Below are 21,376 nucleotides of genomic sequence, written 5' to 3' on the forward strand. Positions count from 1 at the left end.
ATTTGCGTGAGAAAATGAAATTTGTATTGTACACCATTCTCCTGCCACCGTATGTGGCTCCCACGGGGTTACTGCTAATTTGTGTGTGTGTGTGTGTGTGTGTGTGTGTGTGTGTGTGTGTGTGTGTGTGTGTGTGTGTGTGTGTGTGTGTGTGTGTGTGTGTGTGTGTGTGTGTGTGTGTGTGTGTGTGTGTGTGTACTCACCTAATTGTGGTTGCAGGGGTCGAGACTCAGCTCCTGGCCCCGCCTCTTCACTGACCGCTACTGGGTCCTCCTACTCCCTGCTCCATGAGCTTCATCATACCTCGTCTTCAAACTATGTATGGTTCCTGCCTCCACTACATCGCTTGCCAGACTAGTCCACTTCCTAACAACTCTGTGGATGAAGGAATACTTCCTAACATCCCTCTGACTTGTCTGAGTCTTCAGCTTCCAATTGTGACCCCTTGTTTCTGTGTCCCATCTCTAGAACATCCTGTCTCTGTCCATCTTGTCTATTCCATGCAGGATTTTGTATGTCGTTATCATGTCTCCCCTGACCTTCCTGTCCTCCAGTGTCGTCAGACCGATTTCCCTTAACCTTTCTTCGTAGGACATTATCCTTAGCTCTGGAACTAGCCTTGTTGCAAACCTTTGCACTTTCTCTAATTTCTTGACGTGTTTGACCAGGTGTGGGTTCCAAACTGGTGCTGCATACTCCAGTATGGGCCTGACGTACACAGTGTATAAAGTCTTGAACGATTCCTTACTGAGGTACCGGAACGCTATTCTCAGGTTTGTCAGGCGCCCATACGCCGCAGCAGTTATTTGGTTAATGTGTGCTTCTGGCGACGTACTCGGTATTACACTCACTCCTAGATCTTTCTCCTTGACTATACTCTGTCTGCGGTCTTCTTTGCCCTTCTCCGATCTTCATGACTTTGCATTTGGCGGGGTTAAATTCTAGGAGCGAGTTGCTGGACCACGCATCCAGCCTGTCCAGGTCTCTTTGTAGCTCTGTCTGGTCCGCATCTGATTTAATTCTCCTCATTAACTTCACATCATCTGCAAACAGGGACACTTCTGAGTCTATCCTCTTCGTCATGTTCACATATACCAAGAATAGCACTGGTCCCAGGACTGACCCTTGTGGGACCCCGCTCGTCACAGGCGCCCACTGTGATACCTCATCACGGACCATGACTCGCTGTTGCCTCCCTGTTAGGTATTCTCTGATCCATTGCAGTGCCCTTCCTGTTATGCGTGCCTGTTCCTCTAGCTTCTGTACCAATCTCTTGTGAGGAACTGTGTCGAAGGCCTTCTTGCAACCCAAGAAAATGCAATCAACCCACCCCTCCCTCTCATTTCTTACTTCAGTTACCTTGTCATAAAACACTAGTAGGTTTGTGAAACAGGATTTGCCTTCCATGAATCCGTGCTGGCTGTCGTTTATAATCTTGTTCCGCTCCAGGTGCTCCACCACTCTCCTCCTGTGTGTGTGTATGTGTGTGTGTGTGTGTGTGTGTGTGTGTGTGTACTCACCTATTTGTACTCACCTATTTGTGGTTGCAGGGGTCGAGTCCTAGCTCCTGGCCCCGCCTCTTCACCGGTTGCTACTAGGCCCTCTCTCTCCCCGCTCCATGAGCTTTATCAAACCTCGTCTTAAAACTGTGCATGGTTCCTGCCTCCACTACGTCATTTTCTAGGCTATTCCACTGCCTTACAACTCTATGACTGAAGAAATACTTCCTACTATCTCTCTGACTCATTTGTGTCTTCAACTTCCAATTGTGGCCTCTTGTTTCTGTGTCCCCTCCCTGGAACATCCTGTCTTTGTCCACCTTGTCTATTCCACGCAGTATTTTATATGTCGTTATCATGTCTCCCCTGACCCTCCTGTCCTCCAGTGTGGTCAGGCCGATTTCCCTTAATCTTTCCTCATAGGACATTCCCCTTAGCTCCGGAACTAACCTTGTCGCAAACCTTTGTACTTTCTCTAGTTTCTTGACGTGCTTTATCAAGTGCGGGTTCCAAACAGGTGCTGCATACTCCAGTATGGGCCTGACATACACGGTGTACAGTGTCTTGAATGATTCCTTACTAAGGTATCGGAATGCTGTTCTCAGGTTTGCCAGGCGCCCATATGCTGCAGCAGTTATCTGATTGATGTGTGCTTCCGGAGACATGCTCGGTGTTATACTCACCCCAAGATCTTTCTCCTTGAGTGAGGTTTGCAGTCTTTGGCCACCTAGCCTATACTCTGTCTGTGGTCTTCTGTGCCCCTCCCCCATCTTCATGACTTTGCATTTGGCAGGATTAAATTCGAGAAGCCATTTGCTGGACCAGGTGTCCAGTCTGTCCAGGTCTCTTTGAAGTCCTGCCTGGTCCTCATCAGATTTAATTCTCCTCATTAACTTCACATCATCTGCAAACAGGGACACTTCTGAGTCTAACCCTTCCGTCATGTCGTTCACATATACCAAAAATAGCACTGGTCCTAGGACCGACCCCTGTGGGACCCCGCTCGTCACAGGTGCCCACTGTGATACATCATTACGTACCATGACTCGTTGTTGCCTCCCTGTCAGGTATTCTCTGATCCATTGCAGTGTGTGTGTGTGTGTGTGTGTGTGTGTGTGTGTGTGTGTGTGTGTGTGTGTGTGTTTCGGACAGATCACGATAAGAGATGGTTATCCCCAAGTGATTAGTAACTACAATTCTGTTGGAAGGGAACCAGTGAAGCTGCCGTAACTACTGAAGTCAGAGTGGAATACTTGACGATATCCTCATCACCTTACTGAAGTCTCTCATTACATGATGTAACTCTGCGTGTGAATTACTATGACAGGGTAACATAACTAGCTTTTGTTCCCACTTTATAACTACTGTATAGTGGGATACAGTGTTATTGCAGATAAGAATGAGGAAAAGACACACTTTCCTGAACAACCTTATATTGGGACAACGTGTCGCTCTGCGTAGAGTTTTGTAAAGACCTGATACAACTCTACATGGAGCGAAACTTTCCCAGACACCCCACACCCCGTAAGACAAATTGGGCACTACCAACACTAATCTATACCCGACTTAACCCATCCTCCCTAACCCATGCTGGGCATAACCACCTGAACGCCACCCTCCTAAATGAACAGAGATCACGACAATAACCTGTTTAGACTGAAAATGCCATCAGTGATCAAAGTTTGTTCTTTGGGTAGCATTGAAAATGGGTTGGGCAAATATTTTTGTGAGTGGGTTTAAGAAAGATCTGCCTAGCATGGACCAGTAGGCCTGCTGCAGCGTTCCTCCTTTATGTTCTTATTCAAGCAAATTAGAGAAATACCAAGAGTTGTGAACGTTCAACTGTGAGTATTGTTAATTTTATTAATAATGGGGAAGAGCTTAATATGCATATATCATATAGATCCTGGGAAAATGGGAAGCAACCAGTACCACTCAAGGAGATAAAAGGTATAAAATACCGATACCCAGATTTACCTGGGTAAAGAGTGCATGAATATATATATACCTGCCCGTCCCTTGCAGGTCCGTCTCAAATCCAACCTACCCAACATTCTCCCCCTGATTCCACCCTATATACACTTACGTACTCTTTACCCAGGTAGATCTGTTTGTGACCTGATAAAGCCCACTGTGTGGGTGAAACGTTGTCAATAAAGGATCACATTATACTGCGTCTATGTTTATTTTTGCGTCATCCAAGGAGTACGAGAGTAACTGCAAAGTTTTCTTTTATAATTCAAACCTCTTCACTAGGATCAACCCGATTACTTGGGTTGAAAGTGACGATGTTTTCTTGAGTTTTTAAATGTGATCCTCCAGCAAGTGCAAAGAAAATTATTGGAACCCATAAATTAGTTTCGTGTGGGTATTCTGAAGAGGATCCTTGACCTGTAGGATCCCTTAACTGCAGGATGCTCTACCTGGAGGATACTTTAACTAAAGGATATTTTAACTGAAGGATGCCTTTCCTGGAGGATAAATCAACTGAAGAATACCTTTCATAGATGATACTTTAACTGAAGGATACCTTATCTGGGGGGATTCCTTATCTGGAGGATACGTAACCCGGAGTATAAATTACCTGGAGAAGCGGCACTGAAGGTACCACGTGAGATTGGCACCTGTTCAGCTCCGTGTCTCTCCGAGTCACCTGTGTCGTCGTGGATATGGTCTGCTGTGTCTTGGCCAGCTGCTGACGAAGTTGGTGCTTGGGTTCCTGCTGCAGGTTTTCCTGCCGCACTTGTTCCTGTCGCAGTTGCTCCTGTCGCAGCCGCTCCTTGCGCAACTGCTCCAGGCGTTGCTGTTCTTGCCGCAGCTGCTCCTTGCGTAATTTCTCCTGGCGAAGCTGCTCCTGTTGTAGTTGTTCCTGCCGCAGCTTTTGCTCTTGCCGAAGTTTCTCCTTCTGCAGCTGCTCCTTTCGCAGCTGTTCTTGCAGCAGCTTCTCTTCTTTCAGCAATTCCTGTCGCCGCTGTTCCTGCCACAGCTGCTCTTCCAGCTGCTCCACCTGCTCCTGCACCCTCGTCTGTGGATTAAAACTGATGAGTAAAACAATGTTTGTGTGTGTATGTGTGTTTTCCAGTCCTCATCAGCTCTCCAGTGCAGAACTACGAGACACAACATGCAAGACCTGTAGACAACGTTGAGTTCAGAGTGATACTGACCTCAGCTGACCTGAGGAACACTGACCTCAACTGAGTTCAGAGTGATACTGACCTCAGCTGACCTGAGGAACTATGACCTCTGCTGAGCTCAGTGATACTGACCTCAGCTGACCTGAGGAACACTGACCTCAGCTGAGTTCAGAGTGATTCTGACCTCAGCTGACCTAAGGAACACTGACCTCAGCTGACCTGAGGAACACTGACCTCAGCTGAACTTAGCACTGACCAAACAAATGCGTTCCTGAATTAAACTTAAGCACAACTTAACCAGGTTTATTCAGTAAGTTTAACCAAGATTATCCATCAAGTTTAATCAGGATTATTCTTTAAATTCGTAAAGTTATTTTGTGTCTGCGAAGAGAATCCCAGAAGGGGGACGAAATATACAGATCAGTTTATGCCCTGAGTTTCTGTCTCCACAAGAGTTATTATTGAGCATTGAGAAGTGTTCATTATACCTTAGTTATTCATATTTCAAGTTATTCAGAGAGTCTGTATGAGGTGACTCACCTGAGAAAGAGGTGAAGGAGGTGCTAACTGAGGAAGAGGTGATGGGGGTACCACTTGAGAAAGAGGTGATGGGGGTGCCACCTGAGGAAGAGGTGATGGGGGTACCACCTGAGGAAGAGGTGATGGGGGTGCCACTTGAACCTGGCACCTTTGACACCTGGTCACCTCTCTCGCCTTCTCCTGCAGTTGTGTCTTCAACGAAGAGACCTCCAGCTCCTTCTTCGCCAGCTGCTCGCGATTCAGCAGCTGCTCCTGCCGCAGCTGTTTCACCTGCTGCTCCAGCTGCTCCACCTGCTGTTCCAGCTGCTTCACCTGCTGCTCCAGCTGCTCCCTGGCCCTGATCTACGGATCGTAACATCCCACTTAACGGTACACATTGCGTCACGTGCAGAAAAAAAAAAAAAAAATTTTATGAATTGCGAAGTTGTGTAGGGCCACATAACACACACACACACACACACAACTGCACATCTCTTGAGGTGCACATCAACCAAATAACTGCTGCAGCATATGGGCAACTAGCAAACCTAAGGATACCATTCCTACATCTCAGTAACGAGTCGTTCCGGACCCTGTACAGTGTACACCGTGTACGTCAGGCCTATACTGGAGTCTGCAGCTCCAGTTTGGAACTCACACCTGGCCAAGCACGTCAGGAAACTAGAGGAAGTGCAAAGGTTTGCAACGAGACTAGTCCCGAAGCTAAGGGGAATGTCATACGAGGAAAGGTTAAGGGAACTCGACCTGGCGATTTTTGGAGAACAGGGGGAACATGATAACGACATATAAAATATTGAGTGGGTTCGACAAGGTGGGCAGAGATATGATGTTTCAGAAATGGGGCACAGAAACAAAGGGTCACAATTTGAAATTGAAGACTCAGATGAGTCACAGGGATGTTAGGAAGTATTTCTTCAGTCACAGAGTTGTCAGAAAGTGGAATAGTCTGGAAAGTGAGATAGTGGAGGCTTTAGGAAGAGGAATGATAAAGCTCATAGAGCAGGAAGAGAGTGACTTAGTGGCGACCAGTGAAGAGGTGGAGCCAGGAGCTATGATTCGACCCCTGCAAACACAATTAGGTGAGTACACACACACATCTGTGCACATTGGACGACACTCAAACACTTCCACACAAACTGGGGTTCACACTCAACTAACAGCTCACAGGATGAGCTGATGGGTTTGCTATCCAAGTTGTGGGTTCAAGAATGAGACACTTGTGCCCAAGTGTCTCATTCTTCAACTTGTCGGCTTTCTAAGCCATTTATATAACAAGTTGTGGGTTAGTCGGGAATCATATTTTTTTCTCTCCAGAATGTTATCAGAGAGCGTTTGAACAGCAACACGCTAATAACCGAGTCAACATTTCTTTTCTGCGTGTAGTGACAGGGATGCCTTACCTGGCTGAGAGGCACCGAGGGTGCCACCTGGGCTTGGCTCCTGGTCAGCTCTTTGTCTTTCTGCTGGAGTTGTGTTTTCAAGGAGGAGATTTCTCGCTCCTTCTCGTTCAGCTGCTGACGTTGGTGACGCTGTTCCTGTCGCAGCTGTTTCTCCAGTTGCTGCTGCTGCTTCTGATACTCCGCCTTTTGCTGCTGCTGTTTCTTTATCTGCTGTTGCAGCCTTTCCAGGTCCTTCTGCTGCTCTTCCACCTGCTGCTGCTGTTTCTTTAGCTGCTGGTGCTGTCTCTTCAGCTGCTGCTGCAGCTTCTGATGCTCCTGCTGATGCTCTTCCTTCTGCTGTTTCTGTTCCTCCACCTGCTGCTGCTGTTTCTTAAGCTGCTGTTGCTGCCTCTCCAACTGCTGCTGCTCCTCCTGCTGCCTCGCCTACGGGTTACACCAGGCTATTAGCGATTATTTACATTATAATTTTTTTTTTTCAACAAGTCGGTCGTCTCCCACCGAGGCAGGGTGACCCAAAAAAGAAAGAAAATCCCCAAAAAGAAAATACTTTCATCATCATTCAACACTTTCACCACACTCACACATTATCACTGCTTTTGCAGAGGTGCTCAGAATACAACAGTTTAGAAGCATATACGTATAAAGATACACAACATTATAAATGTCTTCTCTAAATCTGGGTTTGATTAGTACCTGAGGTATTGAAGCTAATTCTTGGGAAGCTCTGGGTAAAGGTTGGACAAGTGGGTGGATGGGAATAGTTGGTTTAGAGAAAAACGAGCCTAATTTAGACCAGTAGGCCTGTTGCTATGCTCCTCCATTTTATGTTCTTATACAACGCCTGGGGAATGGACGGTAGACAGTTTGACCCGAAATAGAGGAGAGTAGCTCCAATTCCTTAGGCCAAGAGCCCCTCACCAGCACCAAATCACTTCCCATAAAGGGTTCATCTCTCAAAAATCCATACTTATGGGGCCAATTTGCGAGTTTTATTCACTAAAATCTTAAATATCTCCATCACTGAGTATAGCAGCGATGGCTGAGACAAGTCCGTAAGTAACTAACCTGATACCAATATGACTGACGTAGTTGTAACAACACGATTGTCAAATTACGGAACGGGTGTGAATTTTAGAAATCACTTGCCATGGGTTCAAATCCCCTCCCTTTCCGTGGTTTGATACCAATAGCCTTAGGCTAGTAGTGAGAGTCGTGGCTCTGATAACACAAGTCCGGTCAGTGAAACCGGCCGGAAAAGAATGATTAAAAAAATGGTATGACTGACCTGGTCCTGAAGCATGATCAAGGCACTTTCTTTTTCTTGCAGTTGGCTCCTGAGGAAGGAGTTCTCGCGCTCTTTTTCTGCTACCTGCTGCTGACGGAGCTGCTGCTCCTGCTGCAGCTGTTCCTTCAGCTCCTGAACCTGCTTCTGCTCCCTCCCCTACGGGGCATGACAGTATTTTAGCATTTTCAGTTTTGCGTACGGCCGCTAGACGACACATGACCCAAATCAAAGTAAAACTGATTGAAATAGACTGGAATGCATTCACTTGGGACACCTCTATTGATGACGATAGGGTCCTTGGACCTTTATCACTTGAAGTGATCGAGGTTCAAGGACTGAAAGGTCACTAGTCAATGTGTCCGAAGTGAATGAATTTGCGTTAATTCCCCTCAAGTCGGCAGTCATTTGTCTTCGTACCACCAAAACAAAAATATCCCGAATCACTTCTGAACTTTCTGTAACATCTCAATTGTAACACAGACTCGGGCTCCTGGTCCCCGTTCTTCCCCTCACCTCTTGCTTTCCTGTAGGGAGTTGACTTTTAAGATGATCTAGCTCCTCCGTCAAGGTCTCTATCCTAGCCTTCTGGTTGATGATAATGGTCTCCCTGGTGACCTTCTCCTGCTTCCACCTCCGTGACTCCTCCTCCGACTTCTCCGTGAGCGCCTTGCACCTCGCCTCCTGTTCCTCCTTCCTGTCTGTGAGCTCCTTCACCTGCTCCTTCAGGTCTGCCTGCAGGCACGGGATACGCACACGTAATATTGTAAATTAAATATTCTATTATTCTTCTTAATAGCAATAATATTATTAGTAGCAATAAAATTAGCAGTAGTAATATTACAACTACTACTACTACTACTACGATTATACTACTACTGCTGCTACTACTACTACAACTACTACTACTGCTAGTCCTTCTACTCATGTTACTATTAAGTCCTCAAGACACAGTACACAAGGGATATTCCAAAAAATGTCCACACAGAGAGAATGACTGATGGCTGGTAATGAGGAAACAGTGTGTGCCAAAAGAAATGTTATCAACTATACAAATTTGAGCCCTTAAATTAAAATTTTTTTAACCATAAATTAGACACCTGGGCAACATCTGGGTATCTTTATTTGTAGACGTTTAGCCATCCAGTGGCTTTATCAATACAAATTCAAGGACATACCGGGAAAACTGAGAACTACGTAAAGAAGACGAGGTAACCAGTCCCTCAGTCTTGGAGTTGGTGAAGAGGACCGTAGTCCTCCAACTCCAAGGCTGAGGGACTGACTGACCCGTTTTTTGTATCTAGTTCTACAGTCTTTAAATTATATTCTTTAATTAGTATTGATAAAGCCACTGGATGGCGAAACGTCTACAAAGACACCCAGATGTTGCCCAGGTGTCTAAGTCCTCAGGTAATGACTGTCAGACGCGGCTCACCTGAGTTTTAATAAGATTTTCCTCAATTTCGTCCTTCAGTTTGGTTATTCGCTTGACCTCCTTCCGCAGGGTCAAGATAGTGCTTCTCTCTTCTTCTTTTTCCTCCTCCTCTCTATCGGTCTTTTCCTCCTTCCTTAGGGTTGTTAAGTTCCTTTCTCCTGGATCACTTGAAGAACCGTTCTGGGAAATTGTGAGAAAGGTTGGCGTTGAGAGAGAGAGAGAGAGAGAGAGAGAGAGAGAGAGAGAGAGAGAGAGAGAGAGAGAGAGAGAGAGAGAGAGAGAGAGAGAGAGAGAGAGAGAGAGAGAGAGAGAGAGAAAGAGAGAGAGAGAGAGAGACTTGTCGGTGTATCCACAATAAGACATACTGTACATCTCTTAGGGCATATACACTGAAATATACATACCTCTCAGTGTATATACATTGAGATATACACACCTCTCAGTGAATATACACTGAGATATACACATTTTTTGGTGTATATACCATTCGCTTAGGAACAGCAACAACACTGCAAATCTCACGCGTGATGTACAACACGGTGACATATGAGTACCCGCTGCCTGGGCCGGGTCGACACACACCCTGCTCTGCTGTGAGAGGTCGGGGGATCAAACTTTCATTACTTCACCCCACTGTCTGACAGTGGAGAGGCAAAACAGTGCCTACCTGTAGGGAAGTAGCCAGGCACTCCTGTGCCTCTTCCTCCTCCTCTTCCTCTTCCTCCTGACTGTCGGGGGAAAGAAAGCCGTCTTCCGAAAGACTGACACACGTTGCTCTGTGTATGACTGGCACCTCGTTATCACACCTACCCTGGGAAATAATAATAATAATATTATTTTTTCAACATACCGGCAGTCTCCTACCCAGACAGGGTGACCTAAAAAGAAAAACGAGTTTTTCTTCTTCTTTTTACATTTAGTAATTTATACAGGTGAAGGGGTTACTAGCCCCTTGCTCCCGGTATTTTAGTCGCCTCTTACGATACGCATGGCTTACGAAGGAAGAATTCTTTTCCATTTTTCCACGGAGATTACTATTACTATTATTATTATTATTATTATTATTATTATTATTATTATTATTATTATTATTATTATTATTAGTAGTAGTAGTAGTAGTAGTAGTAGTAGTAGTAGGAGTAGTAGTAGTATAGCAGTAGTAGTATAGATTTCAGTGTTACAAAGAGTTGGAAGGATACAAACCTTTAAAGTACTACTTTAAACAACTGTAGCTACACACTTTACTGTACATCCTAAAGCACTAAACTTGTACCTGCCATTCGGTTTACGCACAGGAGTGGAAGCTCGATCCTCCGTCCACAAACAGCGGGGCCCGGCCTCTGATCAGTCAAATTATTGCTACACTAGAATTTCCCTGTAAGTGGCTGCTGGAGTTCAACCCTAAAACATAGGAGGTAGAGGTGGGAACTAGGTACGCAGAGTTAGGTACCTGTGTGGCGTTGGCATCCAGGCTGGGTGAGCTTGTAGGGGAGTCAACCATCAGGTAGACAGGTAGGGCTGTGTGTAGTGCCTCCTACAGGTGCAACCAAGATTGAGTTAATTAATGGGGTTTGAAGTCTGTCGGCCACACGAGGGTCATAAAGGCTGTAGGTAATAAAAATTGATTATAATCATAACCATAATTTTTAAAAGGGTGGAGGGGTAAGCCAGGGGAAGGCCTCGGTCAGGTGACCAAAACCTCCAGCTGCGGGTCATTATATGACTAAGACCCGCGTCAGGAAACACTTGTCCTGCTTCCTGACAAACCTTACCTAAGGTGAAGGCAGCAGATCACCTGGCCAGCAACAGTCAAGAATACTTTAAGATCCTTAAAGTAGGAATTAAATAAACTCTCTCTATACTATACACATCTCACAATGTGGGTAATCTCTGCAGCCTAGACAGTATTGCAGTAGGTTCGCCAGTCTTGTCCCCGCCCGGGTCTTTTCCAGGTGGTGACCCGGCGCAGCCTAGATGAACACCATATTTGCTGTACAATGATAGCCTGGTGTTAATATATCTAATGTGATGAATTTGCTACGTGTTATTAAAAAAAATTAGTTGTGTCATTAAAACGGAAGAAAATAATAAAAGCTAAATATTATTTAAAAAAAAAACTAAGAGGAAAGGTTAAAAGATGATATTTCACACATAAAGGAAATGACTCAAAATTAAAAAGGGGTATTATGTAGGGTGAACTTAATTAAATGTTTGGCTAGATTTTTATTGAATCACTTGCGAAGGAGCAGCCAAAAATGAAGTAAAACAAATAAAACTCAAAAATAATGTTTTTTTTTTATATTATCATTTAAACTAGTTCACACACCAGTGTTGAACAGATTAATGCAAGTCAGAACAGGTATTTTCATGCTATAACTGTAAAACTACTGAAGAAAATTTTAATGCAACCATCACAGGCATCCCATTACGGAGGATTCCTAACAGTTTCCCTTTAAATTTCTTCTTCTACTTGGTTGCTTCACATGACTTGTAGACCTGACTTAAATAATGTGACTTAGTTCAGGTGTCTTTTTTTATGTATTCTGAAGGCTTTGATAACAATAATGATGAAATCTGTTTACCTGTTGATGATGACGTTGTGTGAGTGACTCGTCTGAATGATGATCCGTCTTGTCTGGTATGTGGTGATTCTTATTTGTGTGTGATAGCTCCTGCTGGAGCTGTGTTGACGGGTGCTGCTGCTGCCTCACCGCCAGCTGGGTCTTGTGTACTCCCGTGACGTGAAGAGGTTCGTCCCTTACCCGTGTGCTGTGTGGATTCTCTGCGTTTAAGTACAGTCGTTCTTGCGAGCTCTGTTTGGCGAAGGAGGCAAGACGATCACTACTACTAGGGTCCTGTTCTTCCATGCTGTCAAAGTGGCCATCTTGCTCGTTCTGTCTCGAGAGAGAGGTGTGAATGTCAGTAAGATGCTTCTCTCTTCTCTCGTAGGGACGTTCCTCTTCGCTGGAGATGAACGCTAAATATTTCGCGCTTTCGGTGCTGAACTGGAAATCCTCCTGTGGTCTCTTGTGCTTCGATATGACAGGCATGTCTCCGGAATTAGATCTCTGCTGCTCTGTGTTGCTGTACAGCTGCTGGCGCTGGCGTTCCTTCAGCGAGATGGGCACAGCAAGTTTCTCGGAGCTCTGGGGAGCGCTTAGCTCGCCCATGCTGCTGGAAAGCTGCTTCTTCGTCAGGAGCTGTTTGGAGGTGCCCCAGGCGGGCGACCTGCCGCCAGAGTGACTCTGGCTCAAGTTCTCCTCGCTTCGGTACTGTTGATTCCTGTACCGCGAGTACTTGGGCGGCTTCCAGGTGATGCGGGACTGGTCGAGGTTCCCCACGCTGCCGTACAGCTGCTCCTGCCGGAGAGCACATTATTATTATTATTATTATTATACGTGTAAGGCTAAAGTGGCGTGAGTCATTCGACGCAAGGAAGAGGCTCAAGCCTCCTTCAGCTAAACTTAAAATAGATGCACTGCTGTGGCAGCCCAGCGTACCTCAGCGGGAGGTAGAGGCCAATGTGTCAATGAACAAGTTCTTCCTTTCACAGTCAGTGATCTCCGATCTCCGTTTCACACACACACACACACACACACACCCAAAACACATACGCGAACATACACACACACACAAAGCACACGAATACACACACACACACACACACACACACACACACACACACACACACACACACACACACACACACACACACACACTAACACACACACACAATATCATTCTCATACTCCACTTCACCTCCAGGATGTAAAGAAATTCTTCATTGAATTATCATTAGATTTTTAGACTAATAGTTCATCTGATTTTTCAATAACAGCCTTGTGATAACTGTTATCACACACACACACACACACACACACACACACACACACACACACACACACACACACACACTGTGACTCGAGCTGTGACTCGACCCCTGCAACCACAAATAGGTGAGTACAAATAGGTGAGTACAGAGACGGCAGGATCCATACATATCTTTAAGAAGAGATACGATAAAGCTCATTGGAATTTAAACAAACTATGTCATCTTAAACACTGAAGGCGAGACACCTAGAGCATAACTCTGTCCCAGTAACACACACACACAATATACACACACATATACATACACAGGCACATACATATACATACACGCACAGATACATAGACACATTAAGGATAATAACTGCAAGAGACCAACTGATAACACTAGAAAAACAGAAGCGAAAGCTTTTACATTACTTTTTATAATCAAGAGAGCTAAACCCTTAAGGTCATACAGTGTATATGAATAGGGAGTAATCAGGTTTGATCCAATTAAGAGGATATTTACTTCCTTGAATGAAGAGCCATCCACTGGCATCAAGGACCCACTCACCAGCATCAAGAACTCACTCATCGGCATCAAGGACCCACTCACCAGCATCAAGAACTCACTCATCGGCATCAAGGATCCACTCACTTGAATCATGGACCCACTTTTACCGGCAGCAAGGACCTACTCAGCGGCATCGAGGATCCACTTACCGGCATCAAGGACACTCACCAGCATCAAGAACCCACTCCCCCGACATCGAGGATCCGCCCACTGGCATCGAGGATCCAGTCCTGGTATCAAGGACCCACTTTACCTGCATCAAGGACCTACTCAGCGGCATCGAAGATCCCCTCACCGGCATCAAGGACCCACTCCCCCGACACCAGGGACACACTTTAATGGCATCAAGGATCCACTCCCCCGACACCGAGGACACACTTTAATGGCATCAAGGACCCACTCCCCCGACATCGAGGACACACTAACCGGCATCAAGGAGTCACTGGCATCAAGTGAGGAGAGTTGAAAGAAGTCTGTCAGGAATGTACCTGAAGGGCTGTGAACGTTCTCACTGCAGCAGTGGGAACTAGCAGTTCACGAACAGCAGAACCCTGGAATTATTCAAGGAACAAAGGAGGAAGTGGAGAAACTATTTGAAAAGTATGGCCATAACAAAGCACTGGGACCAGACAAAACGTCACCATGGGTACTGAAGGAAGGAGCAGAAATACTGAGTGGTCCAATAACAAAATTAACAGATTATTGGAGGCAGGAACAGCTGCCAAACATCTGGAAAAGAGAAGAAACTCACGTTGTGGATATATTCAAGGAAAGGAGACAGGACGCCAGTTTCACTGACAGGTATATTACTCAAAGTTCTGGTGAAGGTTTTAAGGTGAAGGATGGTGAAATAACTGAAGAGGGAAGAATACGTCATATACAACCAGCAGGGATTCATGGAAGGTGAACCATACTTAATAAATCCCGTTTGTTTTCTACGACTTAGTTACGGATATAAAACACGAAGGGCAGACGTAGCTACAGAAAAATGCGTAACACAGTACCCCTTCAGAGGTTGATCCAGAAGCTGGATAAACAGGTATGAGTATAAGGGAAAGTGCTTTAGTGTGATGATCAAGGCATACCCTACAGACAGAATACAAACAGGAGCAGTTAGGTACGGCAGAAGTCCACGAGGCTCGAGTCCAGCATACCTAATAATGCCACAGCAAGAGGCGAGGTCAGAAGCAGTGCTTCGACCCACCCAAACACACCTCAGTGACTGTAAGTCGTGAGTATACACAAACACGAGGATTTACACACAGATGAAATTTTCATTGTTCACTTCCACTTACATTCACTTTGTTCCAGTAATTGTTCATGACGTTTCGCTTATGACCGGTCCTGATAACAGAGAGGAACTACCGTTGGGTAACAGGTAGGGAACACTGCTACAAATCCACTGGAGGAGGAGGACCGTTATCGGGAGGGGTACCAGAATGGAAACATGGAGTAACAGAAAATATATGGGCAACAGAATAGAAACAAGGACGCAACACTCCTACACAAGGACACTAGGAGCCAAGTAACAGTCAAGGGAGACAGTAGGTGACAGGGAGTAGGCAGCCCTCAGGTACTCCACCGCCAGACTGAAGTGGTTCGTCAAGTCCAACTATGATAACACTGACACTGATAACACGATAACAGCTAGTTATTTCCTTCTGATATCCAGTAAGTTATCACTCAGGGATACGTCATCATCGGTACACTCGTCGCATCACCAGTACACACTCGCCCCATCACCAGTACACTCATCCCTTCATCAGTACTCACTTGCCCCATCACCAGAGTACACTTGCCTCATCATCAGTACACTTAACCCATCACAGTACACTCACCCCATCATCAGCACACGTCCCATCACAACGGTACATACTCATCCCATCACAACACGCTTGCCCCATCACAACGGTACATACTCGCCCCATCACAATGGTACACGCTTGCCCGTACAACACGTTATCAATGACTATCTTATCAAGTCTTATGGTTGGCAGGTACACCTCGTTGTACACCCGCCCTGTTAGTTTGTCCACACTGCGTGTTGCTATAGTTGTGTATGTGTGTATATCCACACGGTGTACTGCTTTTGTGATTCACTGTGCCACACGGTGTGCTGCTTTCGTGAGTCAGTGTAGCCACACAATCCGGAAGTTTTGGTTGTGTAAAAGGCGACTAAAGTGTCAGGAGTTTGTATCAGTCACTAGTAGGCCAAGGAAGGGTTGTTTGAACGTATATGGGTGTGGTAGTAGTAGTGGTGATAAGAAATAACTGAATGCATCAAGGTTTTTCCTTTTCATATAACAGGATTTTTGCTCAATTTTCCTCCTTAAAGTGCAATTTAGAGAGCAAGTTTGATTTAAAATGATAATTCATGCGTTGCTACCCAGTCTTACATCAATTCTGCTATTGACGGGCATAATTTTGCGAAAGAAAGGAAGTGGGATATCGAAGCACCGTATGAATGTATCTTTCCATATATTTATGTGTGTTGAGACATGTCGTATATCTCACTTGTTTCACACACACACACACATGCATTCTCACTTAGATATCACTATGCTTTTGTTTTCCTTCATTTTTCTCTTATCCCATACCTTTAATCATTTTTTCTGTGCCTCCCTACACTCCTTCCCTCCTCACCGTGTACCATCTTCATTAATTTTGGATTTTGTCGTCTGACATAAATGACACTCAAGAGCTTGACAGAACGCTGGTCAGAAGAACTGTAAAGACGGAGGGAAGAGGATCACAAAACACAGGTCACGACATGGCAGATGTCCACAGAAAATTTGTAAGATGCTCTTTCCTCTTGTAAACGTTTTAAAAAAAATATTTTATGTTAAAACTTGGAAGATTCATTTGGCGAAAATAAAAATTGTCCCTTCAAAAAAAAAAAAAATGTTTATGTAAATTTGGTTTATTTTTCTTTCTTCTTGATCTGTTACTTTTGTCTTTCATGTCTTTTTTTTTCTTCTCCCTTTGCAGATAAGGAGCGCCCGTCAGGGTGACCTGAGTGGGGTGAGGGAGGCACTGAATAAGGGCGTGGGCGTGGTCCAGGTGAATGGCTTGGACCAGGAGGCTTCAGGGCGTGGGCGTGTGGCCCTCCAACACGCCAGTGAGGGCGGTCACCTGCCTGTTGTAAACCTCCTGCTCCAAGCAGGTGCTGACCTTCATATACGCAGCAAGAAGCCTGGAGACCAAGGTCACCCATAATACACTCTTAGCCTCATAAATTTACCTCCAGTACAGTCACTTATTCAAACATTCCTGAAGTGTGTCCAAGTTCCAAGTCTTCCCCCACATGCTTTGTGTTGCATATTATATCCATGGACACCATTATATCATTGAGAAATAGCCAGGGTACCATATTTCACGTAATATTTTACTGCAGACTTCTTTATTATTAGCTAAAATAGAGATGGTCGACTATATATTATTATCTGACGTCACATGAATAAGAAATTCGTTCTCAATTATTATTGTAAATATTAGTGTTAATATATATGTTGTTAGGTTATTACTGAAATATATGTTTACCAATAATTGGTCAGGTGTTTCTAAAGTACTAGTTAAATAGCCGGCTTATCTCCTGCTTAGGTCACCTGACTGACCTCTTGTTACCTGCGACTGGTGCAGAGGTAGTAAGTTCAAGCCCTCAGTAGTAAGTTCAGACCCTCAGTAGTAAGTTCAGGCCCTCAGTAGTAAGTTCAGGCCCTCAGTAGTAAGTTCAAGCCCTCAGTAGTAAGTTCAGACCCTCAGTAGTAAGTTCAGACCCTCAGTAGTAAGTTCAGACCCTCAGTAGTAAGTTCAGGCCCTCAGTAGTAAGTTCAGGCCCTCAGTAGTAAGTTCAGGCCCTCAGTAGTAAGTTCAGGCCCTCAGTAGTAAGTTCAGGCCCTCAGTAGTAAGTTCAGGCCCTCAGTAGTAAGTTCAGGCCCTCAGTAGTAAGTTCAGGCCCTCAGTAGTAAGTTCAGGCCCTTAGTAGTAAGTTCAGGCCCTCAGTAGTAAGTTCAGACCCTCAGTAATAAGTTCAGGCCCTCAGTAGTAAGTTTAGGCCCTCAGTAGTAAGTTCAGGCCCTCAGTAGAAAGTTTAGGCCCTCAGTAGTAAGTTCAGGCCCTCAGTAGTAAGTTCAGGCCCTCAGTAGTAAGTTCAGGCCCTCAGTAGTAAGTTCAGGCCCTCAGTAGTAAGTTCAGGCCCTCAGTAGTAAGTTCAGGCCCTCAGTAAGTTCAGGCCCTCAGTAGTAAGTTCAGGCCCTCAGTAGTAAGTTCAGGCCCTCAGTAGTAAGTTCAGGCCCTCAGTAGTAAGTTCAGGCCCTCAGTAGTAAGTTCAGGGCCTCAGTAGTAAGTTCAGGCCCTCAGTAGTAAGTTCAGGCCCTCAGTAGTAAGTACAGGCCCTCAGTAGTAAGTTCAGGCCCTCAGTAGTAAGTTCAGGCCCTCAGTAGTAAGTACAGGCCCTCAGTAGTAAGTTCAGACCCTCAGTAGTAAGTTCAGGCCCTCAGTAGTAAGTTCAGGCCCTCAGTAGTAAGTTCAGGCCCTCAGTAGTAAGTTCAGGCCCTCAGTAGTAAGTTCAGGCCCTCAGTAGTAAGTTTAGGCCCTCAGTAGTAAGTTCAGGCCCTCAGTAGTAAGTTCAGGCCCTCAGTAGTAAGTTCAGGCCCTCAGTAGTAAGTTCAGGCCCTCAGTAGTAAGTTCAGGCCCTCAGTACTAAGTTCAGGCCCTCAGTAGTAAGTACAGGCGCTCAGTAGTAAGTTCAGGCCCTCAGTAGTAAGTTCAGGCCCTCAGTAGTAAGTTCAGACCCTCAGTAGTAAGTTCAGGCACTCAGTAGTAAGTTCAGGCCCTCAGTAGTAAGTTCAGGCCCTCAGTAGTAAGTTCAGACCCTCAGTAGTAAGTTCAGGCCCTCAGTAGTAAGTTCAGGCCCTCAGTAGTAAGTTCAGGCCCTCAGTAGTAAGATTAGGCCCTCAGTAGTAAGTTCAGGCCCTCAGTAGTAAGATTAGGCCCTCAGTAGTAAGTTCAGGCCCTCAGTAGTAAGCTTAGGCCCTCAGTAGTAAGTTCAGGCCCTCAGTAGTAAGTTCAGGCACTCAGTAGTAAGTTCAGGCACTCAGTAGTAAGTTCAGGCCCTCAGTAGTAAGTTCAGGCACTCAGTAGTAAGTTCAGGCCCTTAGTAGTAAGTTCAGGCCCTCAGTAGTAAGTTCAGGCCCTCAGTAGTAAGTTCAGGCCCTCAGTAGTAAGTTCAGGCCCTCAGTAGTAAGTTCAGACCCTCAGTAGTAAGTTCAGGCACTCAGTAGTAAGTTCAGGCCCTCAGTAGTAAGTTCAGGCCCTCAGTAGTAAGTTCAGACCCTCAGTAGTAAGTTCAGGCACTCAGTAGTAAGTTCAGGCGCTCAGTAGTAAGTTCAGGCCCTCAGTAGTAAGTTCAGGCCCTCAGTAGTAAGTTCAGGCCCTCAGTAGTAAGTTCAGGCCCTCAGTAGTAAGTTCAGGCCCTCAGTAGTAAGTTCAGGCCCTCAGTAGTAAGTTCAGGCCCTAAGTAGTAAGTTCAGGCCCTCAGTAGTAAGTTCAGACCCTCAGTAGTAAGTTCAGACCCTCAGTAGTAAGTTCAGGCCCTCAGTAGTAAGTTCAGGCCCTCAGTAGTAAGTTCAGGCCCTCAGTAGTAAGTTCAGGCCCTCAGTAGTAAGTTCAGACCCTCAGTAGTAAGTTCAGACCCTCAGTAGTAAGTTCAGACCCTCAGTAGTAAGTTCAGGCCCTCAGTAGTAAGTTCAGGCCCTCAGTAGTAAGTTCAGGCCCTCAGTAGTAAGTTCAGGCCCTCAGTAGTAAGTTCAGGCCCTCAGTAGTAAGTTCAGAACCTCAGTAGTAAGTTCAGACCCTCAGTAGTAAGTTCAGGCCCTCAGTAGTAAGTTCAGGCCCTCAGAAGTAAGTTCAGGCCCTCAGTAGTAAGTTCAGGCCCTCAGTAGTAAGTTCAGGCCCTCAGTAGTAAGTTCAGACCCTCAGTAGTAAGTTCAGGCCCTCAGTAGTAAGTTCAGACCCTCAGTAGTAAGTTCAGGCCCTCAGTAGTAAGTTCAGGCACTCAGTAGTAAGTTCAGGCCCTCAGTAGTAAGTTCAGGCCCTCAGTAGTAAGTTCAGGCCCTCAGTAGTAAGTTCAGGCCCTCAGTAGTAAGTTCAGAACGTCAGTAGTAAGTTCAGACCCTCAGTAGTAAGTTCAGGCCCTCAGTAGTAAGTTCAGGCCCTCAGTAGTAAGTTCAGGCCCTCAGTAGTAAGTTCAGGCACTCAGTAGTAAGTTCAGGCCCTCAGTAGTAAGTTCAGGCCCTAAGTAGTAAGTTCAGGCCCTCAGTAGTAAGTTCAGACCCTCAGTAGTAAGTTCAGACCCTCAGTAGTAAGTTCAGGCCCTCAGTAGTAAGTTCAGGCCCTCAGTAGTAAGTTCAGGCCCTCAGTAGTAAGTTCAGGCGCTCAGTAGTAAGTTCAGACCCTCAGTAGTAAGTTCAGGCCCTCAGTAGTAAATTCAGATCCTCAGTAGTAAGTTCAGGCCCTCAGTAGTAAGTTCAGGCCCTCAGTAGTAAGTTCAGGCCCTCAGTAGTAAGTTCAGACCCTCAGTAGTAAGTTCAGGCCCTCAGTAGTAAGTTCAGGGCCTCAGTAGTAAGTTCAGGCCCTCAGTAGTAAGTTCAGGCCCTCAGTAGTAAGTTCAGAACCTCAGTAGTAGTTCAGACCCTCAGTAGTAAGTTCAGGCCCTCAGTAGTAAGTTCAGGCCCTCAGTAGTAAGTTCAGGGCCTCAGTAGTAAGTTCAGGCCCTCAGTAGTAAGTTCAGACCCTCAGTAGTAAGTTCAGGCCCTCAGTAGTAAGTTCAGGGCCTCAGTAGTAAGTTCAGGCCCTCAGTAGTAAGTTTAGGGCCTCAGTAGTAAGTTCAGGCCCTCAGTAGTAAGTTCAGGCCCTCAGTAGTAAGTTCAGGGCCTCAGTAGTAAGTTCAGGCCCTAAGTAGTAAGTTTAGGGCCTCAGTAGTAAGTTCAGGCCCTCAGTAGTAAGTTCAGGTCCTCAGTAGTAAGTTCAGGCCCTCAGTAGTAAGTTCAGGCCCTCAGTAGTAAGTTCAGGCCCTCAGTAGTAAGTTGAGGCCATCAGTAGTAAGTTCAGGCCCTCAGTAGTAAGTTCAGGCCCTCAGTAGTAAGTTCAGGCCCTCAGTAGTAAGTTCAGGCTCTCAGTAGTAAGTTCAGGCCCTCAGTAGTAAGTTCAGGCCCTCAGTAGTAAGTTCAGGCCCTCAGTAGTAAGTTCAGGCCCTCAGTAGTAAGCTCAGGCCCTCAGTAGTAAGTTCAGGCCCTCAGTAGTAAGTTCAGGCTCTCAGTAGTAAGTTCAGGCCCTCAGTAGTAAGTTCAGGCCCTCAGTAGTAAGTTCAGGCCCTCAGTAGTAAGTTCAGGCCCTCAGTAGTAAGTTCAGGCCCTCAGTAGTAAGTTCAGGCCCTCAGTAGTAAGTTCAGGCCCTCAGTAGTAAGTTCAGGCCCTCAGTAGTAAGTTCAGGCCCTCAGTAGTAAGTTCAGGCCCTCAGTAGTAAGTTTAGGCCCTCAGTAGTAAGTTCAGGCCCTCAGTAGTAAGTTCAGGCCCTCAGTAGTAAGTTCAGGCCCTCAGTAGTAAGTTCAGGCCCTCAGTAGTAAGTTCAGGCCCTCAGTAGTAAGTTCAGGCCCTCAGTAGTAAGTTCAGGCCCTCAGTAGTAAGTTCAGGCCCTCAGTAGT

General features: G+C 45.7%; 2 protein-coding genes across 12 annotated transcripts in view; one reads left to right on the plus strand and one right to left on the minus strand.

Moving 5' to 3' along the window:
* LOC128684873 (trichohyalin) overlaps window positions 1-15,563 on the minus strand; it is a 23,355-nt gene extending 7,792 nt beyond the window's left edge. The window contains exons 1-10 of one of the 5 annotated variants that reach the window (XM_053771193.2): window positions 15,513-15,563; window positions 11,873-12,649; window positions 10,741-10,824; window positions 9,958-10,101; window positions 9,291-9,470; window positions 8,372-8,590; window positions 7,859-8,014; window positions 6,574-6,996; window positions 5,174-5,515; window positions 4,084-4,524 (exon numbers count right to left, since the gene is read on the minus strand). In XM_053771193.2, coding sequence (XP_053627168.2) covers window positions 4,084-4,524; window positions 5,174-5,515; window positions 6,574-6,996; window positions 7,859-8,014; window positions 8,372-8,590; window positions 9,291-9,470; window positions 9,958-10,101; window positions 10,741-10,824; window positions 11,873-12,649; window positions 15,513-15,554 — 2,808 coding nt within the window. In that variant the 5' untranslated portion in view covers window positions 15,555-15,563. Of the gene's footprint in view, window positions 1-4,083; window positions 4,525-5,173; window positions 5,516-6,573; window positions 6,997-7,858; window positions 8,015-8,371; window positions 8,591-9,290; window positions 9,471-9,957; window positions 10,102-10,740; window positions 10,825-11,872; window positions 12,650-12,790; window positions 12,913-14,969; window positions 15,287-15,512 lie in introns of those variants that run through there. The other 4 variants (XM_053771195.2, XM_053771194.2, XM_070100353.1 and 1 more) reach the window with 4 other exon arrangements.
* Window positions 15,564-15,591: 28 nt separating this feature from the next.
* Window positions 15,592-21,376, plus strand: part of LOC128684871 (trichohyalin) — a 63,312-nt gene continuing 57,527 nt past the window's right edge. For 3 of the 7 annotated variants that reach the window (XM_053771186.2, XM_053771190.2, XM_053771187.2), the window contains exons 1-3: window positions 15,592-15,802; window positions 16,374-16,468; window positions 16,663-16,879. In XM_053771186.2, coding sequence (XP_053627161.2) covers window positions 15,607-15,802; window positions 16,374-16,468; window positions 16,663-16,879 — 508 coding nt within the window. In that variant the 5' untranslated portion in view covers window positions 15,592-15,606. The remainder of the gene's footprint in view (window positions 15,803-16,373; window positions 16,469-16,662; window positions 16,880-21,376) is intronic. The other 4 variants (XM_053771189.2, XM_053771191.2, XM_053771192.2 and 1 more) reach the window with 4 other exon arrangements.

The sequence above is a fragment of the Cherax quadricarinatus genome, chromosome 5 (genome assembly GCF_038502225.1).
Source record: "Cherax quadricarinatus isolate ZL_2023a chromosome 5, ASM3850222v1, whole genome shotgun sequence".
Lineage (NCBI taxonomy): Eukaryota > Metazoa > Arthropoda > Malacostraca > Decapoda > Parastacidae > Cherax > Cherax quadricarinatus.